This window comes from Oxyura jamaicensis, chromosome 2, assembly GCF_011077185.1.
Source record: "Oxyura jamaicensis isolate SHBP4307 breed ruddy duck chromosome 2, BPBGC_Ojam_1.0, whole genome shotgun sequence".
Taxonomy (NCBI): domain Eukaryota; kingdom Metazoa; phylum Chordata; class Aves; order Anseriformes; family Anatidae; genus Oxyura; species Oxyura jamaicensis.
In genome coordinates this window covers 60,981,674-61,001,197 of record NC_048894.1, presented here as the reverse complement: position 1 = coordinate 61,001,197, position 19,524 = coordinate 60,981,674, and the positions used below count along the sequence as shown (strand labels likewise).

The following is a 19,524-nucleotide window of genomic DNA, read 5'->3' as shown; positions in this document are numbered from 1 at the left end:
TCCCACCTTTTCCAGTCATTTGCTGTTCCTTCCTTCCTTCCCAAGTTCCCTAATTTTTCAGGGGGCCAACTGTCTAATTTCTCCTAATTTCTTTGCTTCTTACAGCTGAGTTGTAAGACACCTTCCTTTTCCTCACTCTTGAAGGATGGATGGAAAGGATGCATAAACGGGTGCATGGATGTATGGAAAGGGAATAACATTCTTGTCAGTGAGTCTGTATGATTCGAGACTGTGCTACTATAGCCTTTTTTCTGCAGTTGTGTGGCCAGAAAAACTGCTGCTGAAACAATTCTAGGTGTAAGAAAAGGACTGGCAAGTACCCTGCTCTCCGCTACTTTATGCAGAACCCTACTGACAACCCACTGTTGCTAAACATATAGATAGCTGTGCATCCTGAACTTTGCAGACAGCAGATATGAGAACAAGCTGCTGTTCTGAGTTAGTCTGTTTTTAGGATGCTTAGCTTACAGAGTGATAAAATATTTCAAACACTGCTATAAAACCAAGGCTAATTTTGTGATGAAACATTCTGAAAGAGCACACCAGAACATGAATACAGGGAAAAAATAAATTAAAAAAAATACTGGTTAATGACTGGATCTGTAAAAATATCCTTTACCATATGTATTAGTGTTCCTGCAACTTCCTTCTATAAAACACACACAGACACACAAAAAACCTAGCATTGCATAAAATATATTGGCATCTTACACTATCATATTGGTTGAATGAATCCTACCTCAGTAACTTCAGTGCCAACTTCTTTGACAGTATCCCAACACAAAGACAATTTAAAATAATCAAAACCCCAATGAGCAGTATAAATCCCACTGTTTTTCCGCATAACGCTACAGCGTGGTGTTTGAAGTAATTTACTCTAGCTTCCATCCTGAAAAAAGAATCCAAACCTATACAGTAAAAATGGGTAGGGAGACATTTCTAGCATGCCATACACAAAAATCTACCTTACCTCTTCCATTTCAAATGAGTCTGGAGGCTTGCAGTGTAGGCCTGCTACTTTTTTGAGTGTGTGGGACAGAAGCAAATGTGTCTCTCTTCTTGGCCTGTCTTTGGCAGGCACCTCACATGAAGAAGAAAGGTGGGGCTGTTTAGTCACTAAATGTGATGTAGCCCAGGTTTTCCCCGGCAGAGCTGGTGGACACTGCGATACTGGGTATGCTGAGGAACCTTTGTCTCTGGAGGTTTGCTCCTGGGTCAAAGAGCCCAAGGTAACATGTGCAGAAAATCCCGCCTGGATTGTTCCCCTCTCAGCAGTATCTGCACAAGGGTGAGGCTGCTCTTTCATGTCAGACAGAAGGACTTCCCCAGGTGCCAGCAAGCCCTGTTTCAGTAGTGCTGTCTGCGGAGAAGCCCGTCTCAGGAGCTGGCCTATTCTTCTCCTTTTTGCTTGTGTGACCACAGCTTTGGTCTTCGCAGCACCCAGGAGGTCAGTCTCAACCCTGCCAGTGTCCCGGGCCTTGGTCTGTTGGGTGTTGACATTAGTCAGCAGAGACGAGAGGGCACTAGTGACATGGTCAAGTACTTCCAGTTGTTGAAAATGTCCTTAGGTTTGGCAGAAAGGAAGGTAACATAGTTATTAAAAAATATAATTCAAAACAAATAATCAGGTACAATGATTATTCAAACCCCTCACTGCCAAGAAACATACAAAGTAACTGACTCAAAATTGGCTAAAGTTTTCCATTTGCTTCCAGAAGATCCATTCAGGCTATATACATTTCACTGCACAGTTCTTTATATCAGACAAACACTTACACAGTGTTGAAATCATTGGGTCAAGTACAGCTGAATACTATGTGAATAAAGGTTACAGAATCCAGCCTAAAATTCTCCAGCTGGCTGGACCAGACTCAAGTGCCATATTTGAGAACTTATTAAAATTCATGTGATAAGGTTATTAAAATCTTAAATATTTACAGCTGGCTGCTGTCCAGGAAAACTGAAAAATGTATATATCCTAATAAATATATACCGGTAAAAATTGACAATACATGCCATGTCCTTGATTTCAGAACAGCACAAAGTAAAACTCTTATCCCCCAGAAACTCATAGAGGATATTGTATAGAGGTTACCATTTATTTTCATTGTACTAAGCTTTTGTAATTTCTGCATCACTTTTTCCATCGCATAGCATTTAAAAAGAAGCGAATGATGTTTTCCTTAAGGGATCCTGGACATATCCATCTCTACAACACTATCGAGTTATTTATATGAAACATATTTGCTTGTGCATTATGTCAGCACCCATCCTGAGGCAATGAATATGTCACCAGGACTTCTACTTCCTTGAGAGATTCATTGAGGACAGTAGATGGCAAAATGCTAACATTCTTGGCTGCCATTTCTCTTAGAGAGCAGCCAGATTTACTGCATGCAGGCTGTTGGTAATGCTGCCTCACAGACAACATGGGGATATTTAACATGTATCTGAGTCAGTCCTCTGCATCAGGAACCAATACTATGGTTCCTGAAATCTATAATTTGGGAAATGCATAATTAGGAAATGTATAATTCCTAATAGTTACCATATCTCAATATTTTGTTATTATTATTTTTTATTTTCCAGATATTGTCTGATTTTTAACACTGGAAGATGTTGCCATTGCTGACACTTTTTATGACATGGTCAAAAGTGTCACCTGAGTGAGCTTTTTAAAGGAGTTACTGATCTATTAGTACACAATTTTAAATAGTTTTCATTTGTGTAAGCTTGGAAAGTCACAGTAAATCATTTCTGGTTCTATACACCTACTTTGCTACCACATGCTCTCCATGTAAAGCCATTTTAGCCTCAGTATTTTATCTGGCTCCCACTGTGTCAGGCCATAAAAATGCCAAGGTGCTAATCTCCTTTGTATGACAGTGGCAGAGCAGTCCATTCTGATTTGAAACAGAACCAAAACTGCTGCAATTTGGAATAGTTTTTACACACTGTTTAGCTTTTGTAAATTATATCCAAGAGATTGTGACACCTAAGGAACAAATCAAACAATGAGCAAAATGATAAATGTACAAAAAAAAAAAAAAAATCCCCTCACTCATGTGCAATGTCATGAAGAAATTATGTCAGGGACAGCTTTGCTTTGTGGACTATTTCTTTCCAGGCAAGCTGTTGCTTTGGTTTCTAAGGATGCTCCCCAAGGAGCACACCTCAAATAGGCAAGAGGCTGTTACACTTTAATTATTCAGCCTGCTGCAAAATGGTCTAAATCTGAAATACTGAAGGATGCAACTGTGGATTCATTTTCACTAGAAACTTCAGAAGAATCAGCAAATGGCTTTGCCATAAACAAGATCAATGAATCTTCAGCTGAATCTATATCTTTCAGAGTAATTCTAATGAATTTATAATCTACCATTTTAGAATTTAGGAGGAGAAGCTCACAGTTTTGTTTCTCCTTCCCTAAATCCAGTATTACATAGGCTGACAAAGTTATCTGCATAAAAGATAAAAGATTTGGAAGGTCTTCAACAGGCTCAAAAAGGAATGAAGGAACACAGTGTTACCAGAGCCACTAAGAACTTTTATGTCAACTCTTTTTTATTTTGTTATTTTTTTTTCCCCTCACAGCAAACTGAAGAATTTGGAAAAAATAAAATAAAAATAAAAAAAAACAGTGTTTTTTTTTTTTTAAAAAAAAAAGATCTGAAATTGATGTTTTTCTTCAAGAAAAATCAAAATGAAATTTCAGCATTTTCTACTTGCCATATGTTAAAATATTTTCCTTTTTTAGATTGTTTCTTTGTGAGCCTTGGCAATACTGTCATTGCTTGAACGCTGTAGCTCAAATAATGTATTTAGCAATTTACATTTAATTTCTCTTCTAGGGATGGGTTTACTGTCTGATATATATCTCTAGTGATGTGTGCACATTCTGCCTAGCACAACTGCTCAACTGTGGTTGTCATAGGACAACCATATGTCATGGAAAATTCTGTCTGCTTAATACACACATCATAGAGGAGAGAGAAACTTGAACAACTCCTTCAGTGAGGTGCTTGCAGCAGCTGAGACACCCAGATCAAGGTAATCCCAAACCTGAACACAGGCTGGGTGACAGGTTAATAGAGAGCAGCCCTGCAGTCTCTCTCTGCACTGGCACTAGCACTTGGGGATGCTAGTGGATGCAAAGCTAAACATGAGCCAGCAATGTGTGCTTGCAGCCCAGAAAGTCAAGTGTGTGCTGAACTGCATTAAAAGAAGTGTAGCTAGCAAGTTGAAGGAGGTGGTAACCTTCTCCCTCTGAAGAGGTAGGGGTTATTTAGTGTGGAGGAGAGAAGGCTACAGGGAGACCTTATAACAGCCTTTCAGTACCTAAAGGGGCCTACAAGAAGATGGCAAGTCTCTTTAGCAGAGAGTGTAGTGATAGAACAAGGGGTAACACTTTAAAACAAAAAACAAACAAACAAACAAAAAGTAGGTTTAAATTAGATATAAGGAAGAAATTATTCACAGTGAGGAAGGTAAGGCACTAGAACATGTTGCCCAGGGAAGCTGTGGATTCCCCACATCTGGAGGTGTTCAAGACCAGGTTGGATGGTCTTTGGCCACCTGATCTAGTGGGAGGTGTCCCTGCCCATGGCAGAGGGGTTGGAACTGGGTGATCTTTAAGGTTCCTTACAAACCCTTCTATGATTCTATCAAATTAGTAAAAAAATCATAGGAAAACAAACAAACAAACAAACAAACAAACAAACAAAAAAGGTAGATTTAGATACCACAGTATAGAAAAGATTTTTTTTTTAATTGTCAGATTTAAACATTTCAATACTTTTAAATTAAAATGTTCATAAATCTGAAGTTTTCAAAGATTTTTTGGAACAACACAGTCAGAAGCGTCATTTTTTACTTAATGTAACTTCTGATTCTCAAGTGACTTTATTCCATCAGTTAGGAAATCAAATGTTACTTCTGATGACGTCAGTAAAATTTTCAACAGTGAGTGATGGAGATAAGCTTTTCTTTGTTTCTGAGCTACCTAAAGGGTGAACGAAGTTTTTGAAAATGCAGCTTATTTTTGTGAACTGAACCCTTCAAAAACTCTCTCTGACAACGCTGAAGAATCAGCACCAAGCAAGAAGACAATTAACAAATAACTCTATAACAATCCACATGCATTTTAAAAGATCAGATCAACAATGGAGCAGGTCTAGAAAAATATTTTTGTCACAAGCAGGGAAGAGGCAAACAGAAAGAAGAGGATTGCACTAGGGAATGAAGGAAATATTAAAGTGGAGAGATCATTGCTATGAAAAGTCATCGGTCCCTCTCAGGTTCCTCCCCTTCTTTTTCCCCTCCAGGTTTGTTACCCATACTGTAGCTAGTATCCTCCCCATCGGTGGCTTTCTCGTACTAACACGTCATACTGCTGTTTCAGAGAAAAAGAGAAAGTAAACTGACAACGACATAATCTCTCAGGCATTCACTAACCCAAACTAAACACTTTCTCAGACAAATGAGAGCAATTCAGGCTATTTGCATTGAAATGGTTCCGTGATTATAAGCCAAACAAGGTGACAACAACCGAATTCATCCAGCATGTCTTTGGGAACAATGGTTTAATACAGCCTTGAAGTCTCTAGAGATGGTATGCAGTCTGTCTCATTTTGGCACTTTAATTTCTTTCATTCCCTGGTGAGACAATCTTCCAACGGTAAAGGGTATGAGGTTCCCTAAAAGGTTTTTGAAAACGTAAATGCCATGAAACATTGCTAGACCCTAACTTTCTACTTGATTTACAGAGGAGGATCTTTTCCTGTATCTTCTTCTGGAGGCCTTCAAAATCACCTGTCTTCTTTTACGCCATTACAGGGCTTCTGCTTTAGAAGAGCTGGCTCATTAGGTGTCTGAAAATGTAGAGGCAGCATTAGCGTTGGAGGCAGGTAGATCAGATCCCACTCTGTAAATTCAATCTATTTTCAAAGCTATTAAACGTGAATTTTCCACCCCTCCTTCTTGCTATACACCTCACTGCAAAATTATTGGACAACCTAAGGTTGGCAAGATTAGAAAGAACAGTTTGCAAGCAAATGCCTTGAAAGTCCATTTGAGGATATTCCTCATGATTTCCTCATGATATTCCTCATGATTCCTCAATATCCTGAAGATATTCCTCATGATTTTGTACACTAAGCCAGGTGCACTCCTATTAACAGTAAGTCTTCTTCTGGGACACCCATTGTAGGAAAGTACTTGTGCTAGATTGGTCATGTGCTAGTACATGTGCTACATGGTCACTTAGACAGACTGGCTTGTTCTGAGAGGTGTTTGAAATAGTGGCTGGATGATGTGAGGTGCCTGACTCTCTCCATTCACTATAGAGATGGAGAGACTCTGTGGTGATTAAGATCCTCGAGACTGTCCTTCAGCTAAATGCCTATAATTTGATGCAAGGTTTATGAGGTTAATCACCACATATAAGGAAACATGTAGAGTCAGTGAAGAAAGAAGAGGTAAGCATCTCTGAAAGGGTGTGAAAACCCCCTCCCAACCTGTCAGAAGCAAGATAATATGTTCTGATGGACATCGCACCCACTAAAATAGAAATTCAGACCTTAATTAACTTCACAGTAACTCCCCCATACAGATACGCCACTAAGTGTACTAAGAGTGCTCCCATTGAGAACTACTGCAAGACTAGTCATTAAATTCACACCATGGCTTACCACTGCTTGCCTTCACTGTAAAAACTACTTCCCTTAGAAGCTCTTTCCTCTTATTCGCTCTAAGCTTTGTACCTTCTTCCCTGAGATCTTCATCCACCATCTACTCATAGAGATGATCTCCATCCCTCTCTCCCTCTCTTTCAGGAATTAGAGAAAGAAAGAGTGAGAGCTGAGAAACCTCTTTGATGTGTCAGTTTGCTGTAAATATTGAAATGTGTGCATGGGGCTTGCTATAAAAAAAGAGAGAGGGGGGAAAAAACACATTTTCCATGATGCTCTGACATTTCTGTTTCAATTTTTATTCCATCCATACTGCTTCTTTACTGTAATTTTAAATGGGAATGCATGGACTATGCAAGAGATCCTGCTTTGCTGAGCATCTTAAGTAAACAGAAGATTTCAAGAACCATCTGGCTATCCTGTGCAGCAAACACGAGGGGAAATGATGTCAAAATTGGACTTTTCAGATGGACAATATACCAGAGAATTAACAATGTTATTTTAATGCAGATATATCTTCAGGGTGAGGACCTTGCATTCATTTCTTAACTGCTAAATACACAAAATGAGAACTATAACCATCTAAAGCAAATAAAAATCAAGACTGCATGCTTTAAATGGTGCAATTTTATTGTGCTTAAAATAAGATCCTCATCCATATCTTAGGGCATATTTGAAATACAAAATTTTTAGGTTCTAGCTAGAGATGTGTGGGTCTGATACACAAGCTCTGGCAGCCCTTGTGATGGGAAGTTAAGATCTTGTCAACTGCTCTGCACATTTCCCTGTGAGAGGGGTCCTGCTCCCACAGAAGGGAAAAAGGAATGCGAGCCCACATCTGGCCTAGCTGAATTCAAGATCCTGCATGTTGGTTTAAACCACCACTTATGGCAGAGATATGTGAGTGTGCTGCTGGTGAAGCGGCTGAGGCAACAGAGCCATATTGCGTTCTGCCGGTGATTGTTTTAAAATGCCACACACTGGCAGCTAGCTCCAGCAGATAAATCACAGCCCGCAGCTGAAGAGAGCTAAACTGTATTTCACCCACGTTGGGAACTGTTATTGCTCCACAGGGGTGCATGAGGATTTTTGATGTCTCCTGAATATGTGTCCCTTTTTCATGCATTTTCTCTCATAAGCCTCTTCTTCTCTACCCTCTTAGTCCCCATGCTGTTTGTTTTACCTCCTGGCTGAAATTCTGCCTTTTGCCAAAATGTCAATGCTTACCATATAGACTTGGCTGCTCAATGTCCATCCGCTGCTTTTGAGCTTCCAAAAAGACACAGATGTTGATCCCTTTTGCCACAGAAGCACCACTGAGGAACCGAGGAGGGATTTTAGTGCAGACATCAGGTTCTTCTGTACCAAACCCCAAATCAAGAAGAATCTCCACTGGATCCTTTTCCCAGAGTGCCAGCCATTCAGTGATGCTGTGGTGAAAACATCAGGATTATTTATATTACTGTCTTGGTACCACTTTTCTTTCAGCAATTATTACATAGACATGTTTTTGTTAAATAATTATCTTCCCTTCTCCCCTCTTGTGGAGACTACTTCTTAAGTGAAAGTAGTCATTTTCAGCCACAATAATAAGAGTAACACAGGTTTCTTCCCCCAGAGGTATTTGGTGGCATGGTATCTAGAGAGCTAAGCAAGAGGAACATTAACAAAAAGAGTAAGTTTACATCTCTATGGCATAATTTCTTTCAAGACACAATACAGGTAAAATGCTGCTGCTGCCATAAGACCTTGTAGCTTTTTATCTTCCAATGAATTCAAAGCACACTGCAGTTTCAGGTAAGTTTGTTGTTATTGTTGTTTTGTCTGTTTTGTTTGTTTTACTGGTACAAATGCATTTGAGATCAGACACTTGTTACTAAGAAGGTAATTTTGATCTTGTTAAAATAAATGAGATTTTTTTTATGAACTAAAACTTGAAAATGCATGCTCAAAATTGTACCATATCCGTTGATCACTAAATGGGTTAATTCCTCCTATTCTTACCTGGAAATACATGGAAATGACTAACCTCTGTGGCACACCTGTGACAGAGTGGGCAGAGCTGAGTCTGTTGCATCTTGACATATCTGGACTTTCTGAAAACTCTTGCAGGGATCTGGTTGGAAAAAAAATCAACAATGAAAAGTGTTTACTCATGTGCTCCTCTGGGATGTCATTATGATTTTTTCCTAGAGTAAACATTTGCATTTTGTCTTGGTTTATAATGATACATAATAGCAATGCCTTAGAAGAGTCACCATGGGAGCGTGGCAATACACTTATCCTCAAGAACAGTATGTTAAAGTAGGTGTGAGAACGTAGGTGTGAGGTACCAGTAAATGCTAATTATAAAGGTGGCAGAATGGCTCACTTTTGACAGATGGTGAATCTTTTGGGAACCTTTAGGGAGCATGGTTTCTCTAGCCACCTACTATGAGAGATGTAATTACTCTTAACAAAGTTTTGGAGAGACAAGGCACAATGAGCTGGAGCAGCAGGAGTGGCATCTGAGAACAATTCTTTACTTAGCTTCCCATTGTGTTTGTATCCAGTAATCTTGCAGAGAAATATCTGTTTTTTAGAACGTGCTCATTGCAAAAGGAACATTCTCTGGCATAGCTCTCTTTCTTAACAGGAATGATGTCATGTTTTTGTTAGACCCAAGCTAAATTTTACCTACATGTACCTATCCAGATCAGTAGCAAATGTTTATATACAGAGGAAACATTGATCCATTTTTTCTCATTGCAGGTTATCCCTCAGTTTACATCTTCAACAAACTGCAAGCAATATGCAGATTTTTGAACTAACACTGTTGTTATCAATTTGAGGAAGGAAAAAACTCACTAGATAAAATTCCTTCTTTTGTCAAAAAGAAAAGAAAGAAAAAAGAACTTACAACAGATCGCTGCAGTGTCTGACACCTACACCCTGCAACTTTGCACATTCAATTGTAGCATTTCTGGTACCGACAAGGAAATTGAAAACAAGATTATTATTACTATTTTTTAAAATCATTCTATTTCCATTTTTGTCCTTCAAAAGAGAAAATGTGTCAAACTAGAGAATAGACCAAAATATAAGTAAAGAAACATTTTAGTTAAAATGGCAAAGTTGCAGAACAATACCTTTGTGGGAAACTCGACTCACAGTACAAGTTAGTCATAGAAAATTGCAACAGAAATCAGTAAGAAGGGGAAAATAGATGCTTTTCCGTTTCATAAACCATTAGTGATACTTAAGGCTCTGTTCTTTAAATATAGCCACTATCAAGTATATTCCACCTTTTGCTGCAACACCACTGAAGACGTACATGCAACAAATAAGATGAAAATGCCTTTTCATCCCCAATTTTTGAAGAAAATAATAGTTAAATACATAAATTTAAATTTTAATTTCAGCAAATGCTGTTACAATTTATTTATTCATTTATTTTTGTGAATAACAGTTTTTCAGGTGTAATTCCCTGAAGATGTTGACTATTTTACTATTGATTTCACTTGGTTTTGCATCATGGTCCTAAATGCTTTTGTGAGAAGCATGATGACAGCTGCAGGACACTTACAAGAATTTCTAGAAGAGAAAATAATTTCCCAAGAACTGCTAACATTGTTTATGGGACTACAAGTGTGCTATATCTATGAGCTATAAGATGCACATTTCATCATTTCACTAACTTAGTTATACTGGCAATAAGTAAGTTGTATGCAAATACGCAATGCCTGTAGTTATCACTTCCTCTCTTAAAGCTGAAATAATTCTTGATCTTTTGGAAGCTGGGGTAGCATTTGCCTAGGAAAGGCAGTAGATAACATTCTGCATTGCACAAGATGAATATTTTTGTCTAGGTTTAATTTTTTATTTATTTTTTTTCTATTTAACAAAATTATGTCAGTAAAAAAGGAGAAAACATCATTTCATGTTCTCTGCTGGATTATTTTTCCGCTCGTAAATTCTAACATAAGTTCCTTCTGGCTTACTCAGCACAAGGATATTCATCCAAATTGAGAACATAAAGGTTACTGACATCCTGTAATTTGCTGTAACAACATAAACCAGACTTTCTAGCAGCAAACTGACTATAATTTGAATAAGAATCAGCTACTTGTTGTATACAGTTTCCTACTCTTGTGACAACAGAAGCTGTAGATTCACTATAAAAATGCTTCAGAATGTCAAAAATACCATCTAAAAGTGTAGGCTAATACAATTTTTACCCAGCACCATGTAGGCACTCTTCTCCATAACAGAACATTATACCCCACAACAACAAACTCACTGCAATTTTTATTTCCTCAATATCTCATACTGTTGGGAGTGAATAAACACAGGTACTGCCAAATTAAAAATCTATCAGTGTGAAACACTGGCCAGGGTGTTAAGTAAATAAAATAATGATGAGAAACTTGCTATTTGCAGGAAGCATTAAGAAGTAACAGGTCACTGAAAAACCAAGGGTTGAGACTCATGATCAAATGCACAAATCTTGGTAGGTTACCATACATCAGGTAGAGAGAATAGGTGCTTGTTGTTGTACTCTTACACTGAGAAAACACTGGTTGTGACACCCTACTTGTATTTTGTAGTATCAAGTAATTTAAACAATGTGTGAAGAACATACAAATGTAGAGTTAGGAAGGCTAAGCCACCCAATGCGTTAAGTGACAGTAAACTACTCATGAAACTGTATCCACCTCATGACTTGGACGAACTTTGCACTTGCATGGGCTGTCTCGTTCATGGCTAGAATCTTCACTTCTTTCTCAAATGAGAAGATTCTCATGAGAAGTTCCTCATTAGAGAGCCTGACATTTTGAAACATTAGAGCTTGTTTTCTCCATATTTAAGAGATCACAGAAATAGTAATAGGGAGGGTATGGTATTTACATTTCATGATCTGTGTAAGTATTTTATTCCTGACACAAGAAACACTGAATCTCATTACGAAACTGGAAGATACTTTGGGGGAAATAATGCCCTTTAGAAATCTGTCAAAAAATCTTATGAAAACAAACAAACAAACAAAAAATACTTTGTAAACCAACTGTGGTGCTAATTGGTGCTCTGTTTACTGCACATCTAAGTATATCTTTGCTTATGAATAATATATTTTGCTAAGTGAAATGTAGCCTCTAATACTTGAGGGACGATAAAACATTTTAGTCTCAGTAACATCTGAGTAACAGGAGAAGGTATTAAATTGTATATTATTGAACTGCATCTTTTACTTGTGAAAACCTAATAAACAAAAAGTGTAGATATGGAACCACTGATAACACACTGGGTTCTCAAAAGCACTAAAAATGTGGAAACTTTCAGGAATTTATAAGGACCTGAGAGGTGAGCTATTCTTTTGGTCTCTTTCCCTTAAAAGTAAATAAATAAATATCTCTGAATTCACTACATTCAGCAGATCTGGAAAGTGGGAATAAGTGAGAAGTTCTGCATTCAGGTCAGGCACACTTGAACCTCTTGTACCATAACTTCCAGACCTTTGTGAAAACCTATCCTAAAGACCTCCACTCCTTCAACAGAAGAAAATCAACTTATGCCAGTGAAAAAGGTGATCCTACGACTTTTCTGTTGAAAACCTAATTTGAGAACATTCTAATTATGTCTCCAAATGGAAGAAGACACATACAGCTTATCCAAGAACATCAGCTTTTCCCAGTTGGTACCTTCCCCTCAGAAGTCTGTGGTATTTGATATTTTGTAGTAAGCCACCTGTAAAAGTAATTTCCCTGAAAGTACGGCTGCTCTCCTGAGAATGGATTAGGTCTGGGAGTCAACCTGATGGGCAGACACCCACCCTGATGGCACTTAGGGCATAAATCAGCTGAATGGGGATGGCCGTTAGATGAAACAGAGCCATAGGCCCATCCTTTCTGCTCGTTCTGAACACCACTTACTTTCTCCTTATCATACACTGGCCTCTGTTAACATGTTGAGATTTGAATGGACTTCCGGAGGGCTGACTGAGCTGTTCAGGACACTGGTTGGCAGAGTCCCTTGGGAGGCAGTTCTGAAGGGCAGAGGAGCCCAGGAAGGCTGGGCACTCTTCAAGAAAGAAATCTTAATGGCTCAGGAGCAGTCTGTCCCCACGTACCCAAAGATGAGCCGGAGCAGAAGAAGACTGGCCTGGCTGAACAGAGAGTTGTGGCTCGAGCTTAGGAGAAAAAAGAGGGCTTATAATCTTTGGAAAAGAGGGCGGGCCACTCAGGGGGACTATGAGGATGTTGCGAGGCAGTGCAGGGACAAAATTAGAAAGACCAAAGCTCATCTGGAACTCAGTCTGGCTACTGCTGTTAAAGACAACAAAAATGTTTTTATAAATATATCAGTACAAAAAGGAGGACTAAGGAGAATCTCCACCCTCTACTGGATGTGGGGGGAAACTTAGTTACCAGAGATGAGGAAAAAGCTGAGGTGCTTAATGCCTTCTTTGCCTCAGTCTATAGCAGTAAAACCAGTTGTTCTCTGGACACCCAGTACCCTGAGCTGGTGGAAGGGGATGAGGAGCAGAATGTGGTCCCCACAATCCACAAGGAAATGGTTGGTGACCTGCTACAGCATTTGGATGTACACAAGTCAATGGGGCTGGATGGGATCCACCCAAGGGTACTGAGAGAACTGGCGGAGGAGCTGGCTAAGCCGCTTTCCATCATTTATCGGCAGTCCTGACTATCAGGGGAGGTCCCACTCGACTGGCGGCTAGCAAACGTGATGCCCATCTACAAGAAGGGCCGGAGGGTAGACCCAGGGAACTATAGGCCTGTTAGTTTGACCTCAGTGCCAGGGAAGCTCATGGAGCAGATTATCTTGAGCGTCATCATGAGGCACTTACAGGGCAAGCAGGCGATCAGGCCCAGTCAGCATGGGTTTATGAAGGGCAGGTCCTGTTTGACAAACCTGATCTCCTTCAATGACAAGGTGACATGCTTAGCGGATGAGGGAAAAGCTGTGGATGTGGTCTACCTTGACTTCAGTAAGGCTTTTGACACCGTTCCCCACAGCATTCTCCTCAGGAAACTGGCTGCTCATGGCTTGGACTGGCATACGCTTTTTTGGGTTAAGAGCTGGCTGGATGGTCGGGCCCAGAGAGTTGTGGTGAATGGAGTCAACTCCAGTTGGAGGCTGGTCAGTAGTCAAGTCCTCCAGGGCTCGGTACTGGGACCAGTCCTCTTTAACATCTTTATCGATGATCTGGATGAGGGGATCGAGTGCACCCTCAGTAAGTTTGCAGAAGACACCAAGTTAGGTGCATGTGTCAATCTGCTCGAGGGTAGGAAGGCTCTGCAGGAAGATCTGGATAGGCTGGACTGATGGGCCAAAGCCAACTGTATGAAATTCAGCAAGGCCAAGTGCTGGGTCCTGCACCTGGGGTACAACAACCCTAAGCAGAGCTACAGGCTGGGAGATGTGTGGTTAGAAAGCTGCCTGGCAGAGAAGGACCTGGGAGTATTGGTTGATAGTCGGCTGAATATGAGCCAGCAGTGTGCTCAGGCAGCCAGGAAGGCCAACAGCATCCTGGCTTCTATACGAAACAGGGTGGCCAGCAGGAGGCAGCAGCAAGGTGGGATTGGTCTATTCTCCCACATGCCTGGTGACAGGATGAGGGGGAATGGGCTAAAATTGCGCTGGGAAAATTTAGGTTGGATATTAGGAAGAACTTCTTTACTGAAAGGGTTGTTAGTCACTGGAATAGGCTGCCCAGGGAAGTGGTTGAGTCACCATCCCTGGAGATCTTTAAAAGACGTTTAGATGTAGAGCTTAGGGATATGGTTTAGTGGAGGACTTGTTAGCATTAGGTCAGAGGTTGGACTCGGTGATCTTGGAGGTCTCTTCCAAGCCAGACTATTCTGTGATTCTGTGAATCTTGTATTTGTGATTAAGGCAAAGCCCATTAAATTTTAGCATTCTGCATGAGTCAAGCCTATCACTACCGAACTTAAATTCTACTAAGAATCTAATCAAATCAGGTTATCCAGGGCGAAGAGTGTGAGGAATGGAAGCAGAAGCCTTTTTGGTGACACGGTAATTGTTAATGATAATACTCAGCCCTGCAATGCCATACTCGAAACATCATTTCTAAGGCTTTGCCTTTTTTTTTTTTTTTTCCCTTCTTCTTCTTCTCTGGTACAACCTCAGCTCTAAGCAAATAGACATGAGCTTCATTTGCAGTGAATGCATGGAGTCCTGGACACAGTATTTTTCAGTTAATGGAAAATACTGGTCTTTCAGATTTTTTCTATTCTGAAACAGGACAAGAAGTCGAAATACAAATATTGGGGAAAAAAATACACAAAAATTTAAGTAAGTTCAAGCTTAAATTATATTTCCCTATGGTAGCCCATTGTTTCACGGAGCTATAGGTATGTATAACAGTGTTAGGTCAGAGGTTGGACTCTGTGATCTTGAAGTTCTCTTCCAACCTAGATGATTCTGTGATAACCACAGTTTCTGCCATAAATCATGCTCATGTGGTAAGCTACATCTCCCCGAGGATGTAGCATTTTCAAATTCTCATGATGTACCAAGTAATTTGATCAGAAAGCCATCCAGACACATGATGGAAAATGTAATCCTTCAAAGAATACCCTGGAACTGAAGAGAGAGCTGTTCTCATGAGACATTGGATCATAAGCAAGGCATGTCCGTTAATACAGTTGTGAAGGAGTGTTTTGATGCAGGTCAACAAAATTAAAAACAAACAAACAAACAAAAACATTATGTGGTTGAAATTAGCCAAAGAAAAATAATTTTTCTGAATTTTTAAGGGGTCATGATTTTCCTAAAGAAAAACTCAATATCGCAGACATTATATTTCCTTTTGGAGAACTCAGGCAACAAATAATTAAGGAATAATGTGACCAAAACTTAAATAAATAAATAAATAAATCACAAGAATTCAAACAGTGAAGATTATTCTCTTCTATAGAGTCTCCTAAATACAAAAATAAAAGTAACACCCTCAGGTAAAGTGTTAACAGATCAGTTTAAACAATTAACTACCTCATTGTGTTGCTTGATTTTTGGTGAATCTTGGAGCGTATGGGAAATATCAGGAGAAGGGTCTAGTCACTTAACTTGGTAATCTGAGGATTTAAAAACCAAATTTAGAAAGCAAAGAAATATCTGGAATGATCCTTTTGACTCTATTATCTGCCAATCATCTATAATTTGAAAGCATCTAGCAGCTGCAATGCAAATGGAAAACCAGCTATTCTGATTCTGTATGACTGCAACCTGAGGCACAGCTCCTGCCATAGCTTGAAAGGACAAGACAGCCTGCTCTTGTGTAGAGGGAGGATCATTGTCTCCTTTTTATCAAGCAGGGGAACCACAGCACAAGCGATTCACCTTCTTTGCCCAAGGCCATGCAGGAAGCCTGGAGCAGAGCAAGCAGCTGGTCCCAGCTCTCCTGCCATTCAGTTCAGTTTTTCAACCGGAAGGTAAGCAAAGATGACTCAGAAGTATTTAGCTCTTTGCTGAAAAGTGCAACAGACAGGCTTCTTTTCCTTCAGGTTCATCTGAAGCCACTGGGATCACCACCTCAAGCAGCTGCCTTGCTCTCCATGACAGTCAGGAAGAGCTGATCTGCAATGCAGCTCAGGCAGAAAAAGCAGGAGATGTGTTTGTTGAAATATTGCCCCGCAGATTCAATGGTATAGTCATGATTTGCACAGTGAAAAGACATAGAAAGGGTGCGGCAATCAGAGGTCTTTACACTCAAAACTTTAGAAATCTAATTTTGACATTTAGAATACAGAATATATGGATTTGCAAGGCTTCTCTGTTTTTTTTTGTTATACTACAGAGCAACAGAGTTGTTTTAAGACCATCAATCTTTGCTCAGCTGTGACCCTGAAAGCTCATTACTGTTGCACTGAAGATTAAAATCTCCAGTAAACCAGTATGTTTTCCCCAAACCAACCTTCTAGGTTCCCTTTACGGGCAAAGAGTATGGGACCACCACAGCAGTTCTGCTACATTATGAGGAAGAGAGAAGGAGCTGTTTGGAGATGCTTTTATTTGTAGACCAAAGAAGCATCCTGGCCTGAGACTAAACACAGAGCTTTGAGATAGCTAGTGAGTCAATCCTGGGTGTGATGTACTTTAACAAATAGCAGGTTCATCCAAAGTACAAAGAGTAGAACAAAGATGAAGTGTGAGGGAAATAAAATCAGATTTTGCAACACATAGTAATTTTTCCCCATCCAATGAAGAGGAAGGAAGCAAACTGCAATCACTATTGTTATAACAAGAATCATTTAAAATACCTGATACTGATAAGCCTTTGAAATAACTTAAATTTTTAGCTATAGTTAGCAATTTGTCTTTGCATAACAGAGTTGATACACCAGCTGATTTATTTTTTGTTACTTTATAGGAGACCTCAAAACTAATAAAAGAAATAAAAAGCCTTGAATAAATACTGAAAGGTTAGCAGAGGATGGGATGTACAGTATGAAATGTGCTCACAAGTCCTTTGGCCCTGCGGCAGAGAAAGTCTAGAGCCTAGTCTACTTGCTGTGACCTCACAAATTCCTTTCAGTTGGAGAAGTTCAACTACACAAGAATGGTGAGAAAATACTGAGCTGAAGGAAGAGCAGGGATGACAGAGCACAGAAAACCTCACACCCTGAGCGCAGATTCAGCTGAGGGCAGCCAGTCCTGTTGCTGCAATTGATCAAAGAAAAACAAACAACAACAAAAAATTCCCCATAGTGAGAAACATCTGCTGTTATTTGAGGTAAAGATAAGTGGGAAAAAGTAGTCAAAATGAGTCCAGAGGAAGCTTTTCCTTTCTCCTTCTGGATCAATGTATATGCCTCTCTGCCAGACAGTTGAAAAGAGGATCAGCCAGGTGAAAAATCTGTCTTGCCTCAGAAAAGGATGCAGAAGAGTCCTCACATATCTCCAGCACTACTTACCCCCCCATTCCCACCCCCCCCCCCCTCCGGAATGCATTGGCAAACCAGTATCCAAAGCAAGAAGAATGAAATTCCCTCTACATCCTTTGGCACCAGAGAATTTTTCTTACCTGAGCACCCCAGATAAGCCCTACTGTGAGGAAATGGAGCCTCCAACCTGCCAGAGAAGCTGTCTGGAGAAATGCAGTAGAAGGAAGTCAAAGAAAAGATAGTATCACTTTTGGGGAGCAATGGGAGAGAGTGAGGCAAAAGAACCATTTTCTTGTGTTAGGATGGCTTACAGCAGAGGAGATGCAGTGACACACCTTCTTGTGGCTAGAAGTCAAAGTTTAGAGCTAGTTTAATTGAAATTATCTCATTTCCCAGCTGATTAATCCATTGGCCTGATTCTCCATTGCCTGATGACTTGCTCAGCCATTTACAGCAGGCAACAATGAGATAAGATGCTACAATGGAATTGAACTGTAAATGACACAATATGAAGGGCAATAAAGAGTTTGGCCCCAGATGAGGAAAGTACAGAGGTAACTTCCATTACATTTAATTAGTGTTATCAGCATTAATTTCCTGTGCATAGACAGAAGAAGACATCCTTTTGATTTCAAATTAATTAACACATAATGATTAATCTGATAGGGTACATCTTTTCAGACAAGAGTGTCCTCTTGATCACAGTTTGGGTGCCAGCACCACTCATCATCTGTGTGTTTTAATTTCTAACTGCTCTCCAGAAGCAAATTTAGCTCTGCAAATCTGTCGATGGAATGAATGACTGGCTGGTTTCCATGTTCTGTGTGTTTTGTTCATTTGATAACACACTGAGAACATCTTTGAAATATCTTTTTTTTTTTTTTTTTTTTTTTTTTCTCCCCTCTCCTCCTCCCCTCCAAGGAGATTTCAACGTAGAAATTGAGGAATCTGCAATAGCAAGCAATTTATACCAGCTCTTAGCTACAGAATGTAAGAAATAAAAAGTTTCTAAAAATTTAAAAACATATAAACAGTTTATGGCAGGTTCCCAGACAGATTTGTCTCACTTCAGTTGCCAGAATTTAACAGAACCATTCTCCTTGCCATCAACTACAGTAAGGTGTGTTTGTTTCACTGAAACAGGATCTTGAACTTCATCAGCTTTGCACCACATTCCTCACACTGAATGTTACCTACCAGATACTACTATTAATATTACTCTTCCCATTTGTCAAGTGATTACTAAATCACACTTTTTTAATATTTATCCACTTTCTTTAGATGGTTATGAATGCAAACATCTCCATATCCAGGTGCAGCAATACTTGAGTAGACAGCTGATACTTAACTTTAATATTGAGAAATATGCAAGTAAACTTGTAGCTCTAGAGATACGAAGTAAGAGGTAGGAGCAAATCTCAGATACTTCAGTTAAGAAGGATTTTAAATGTCCAGGACATTCTATTTCTATTGAGAAGAGTATTTTAGTATATTTACAGGCTGTTTAGGTATGACAGCAGCACACTAAGTACATTTTTACAGCACAAAATGAATAAGAAAAAAATAACACTTTTTTTTCAGAAACGAAATCTAGGATGAGAAGTGTCTATATTATTGACTCTGTGAACTCAAATATATGATTTCTGAATAAATCACTGAAGGGACGGGATGGGACAGGGATGGGGGCAGGAGAGGGAGAAGGGATGTTCCTAATTATTGTTTCAAAGTATTTTATATGATACAGTTGTGTTAGGCATTCTGGCTCAGCTATGCTTTTCATGACAGCTCCTTCAGAGAGAAAAGAAAGCTCATGGGATCGATCTACTCATCTCTGCTCCAGTAAACAAGAGATGCAGTTATTGCAGTGCCCTCAGGAAGGAACATGTGTCATTTTTTTTCTGCAGTATTCACTCTTTTCAGTTGCCATTTCT

At 39.5% G+C, this 19,524-nt stretch overlaps 1 protein-coding gene across 6 annotated transcripts in view; it reads right to left on the bottom strand.

Moving 5' to 3' along the window:
* The window catches only part of ITPRID1 (ITPR interacting domain containing 1), a 49,914-nt gene that overhangs the window by 24,776 nt on the left and 5,614 nt on the right, over window positions 1–19,524 (bottom strand). For 3 of the 6 annotated variants that reach the window (XM_035316715.1, XM_035316713.1, XM_035316714.1), the window contains 3 exons: window positions 8,719–8,805; window positions 7,917–8,119; window positions 1,253–1,563 (listed from right to left, as the gene is read on the bottom strand). In XM_035316715.1, the coding sequence (XP_035172606.1) occupies window positions 1,253–1,563; window positions 7,917–8,119; window positions 8,719–8,805 (601 nt within the window). The remainder of the gene's footprint in view (window positions 1–1,252; window positions 1,564–7,916; window positions 8,120–8,718; window positions 8,806–19,524) is intronic. The other 3 variants (XM_035316717.1, XM_035316718.1, XM_035316716.1) reach the window with 2 other exon arrangements.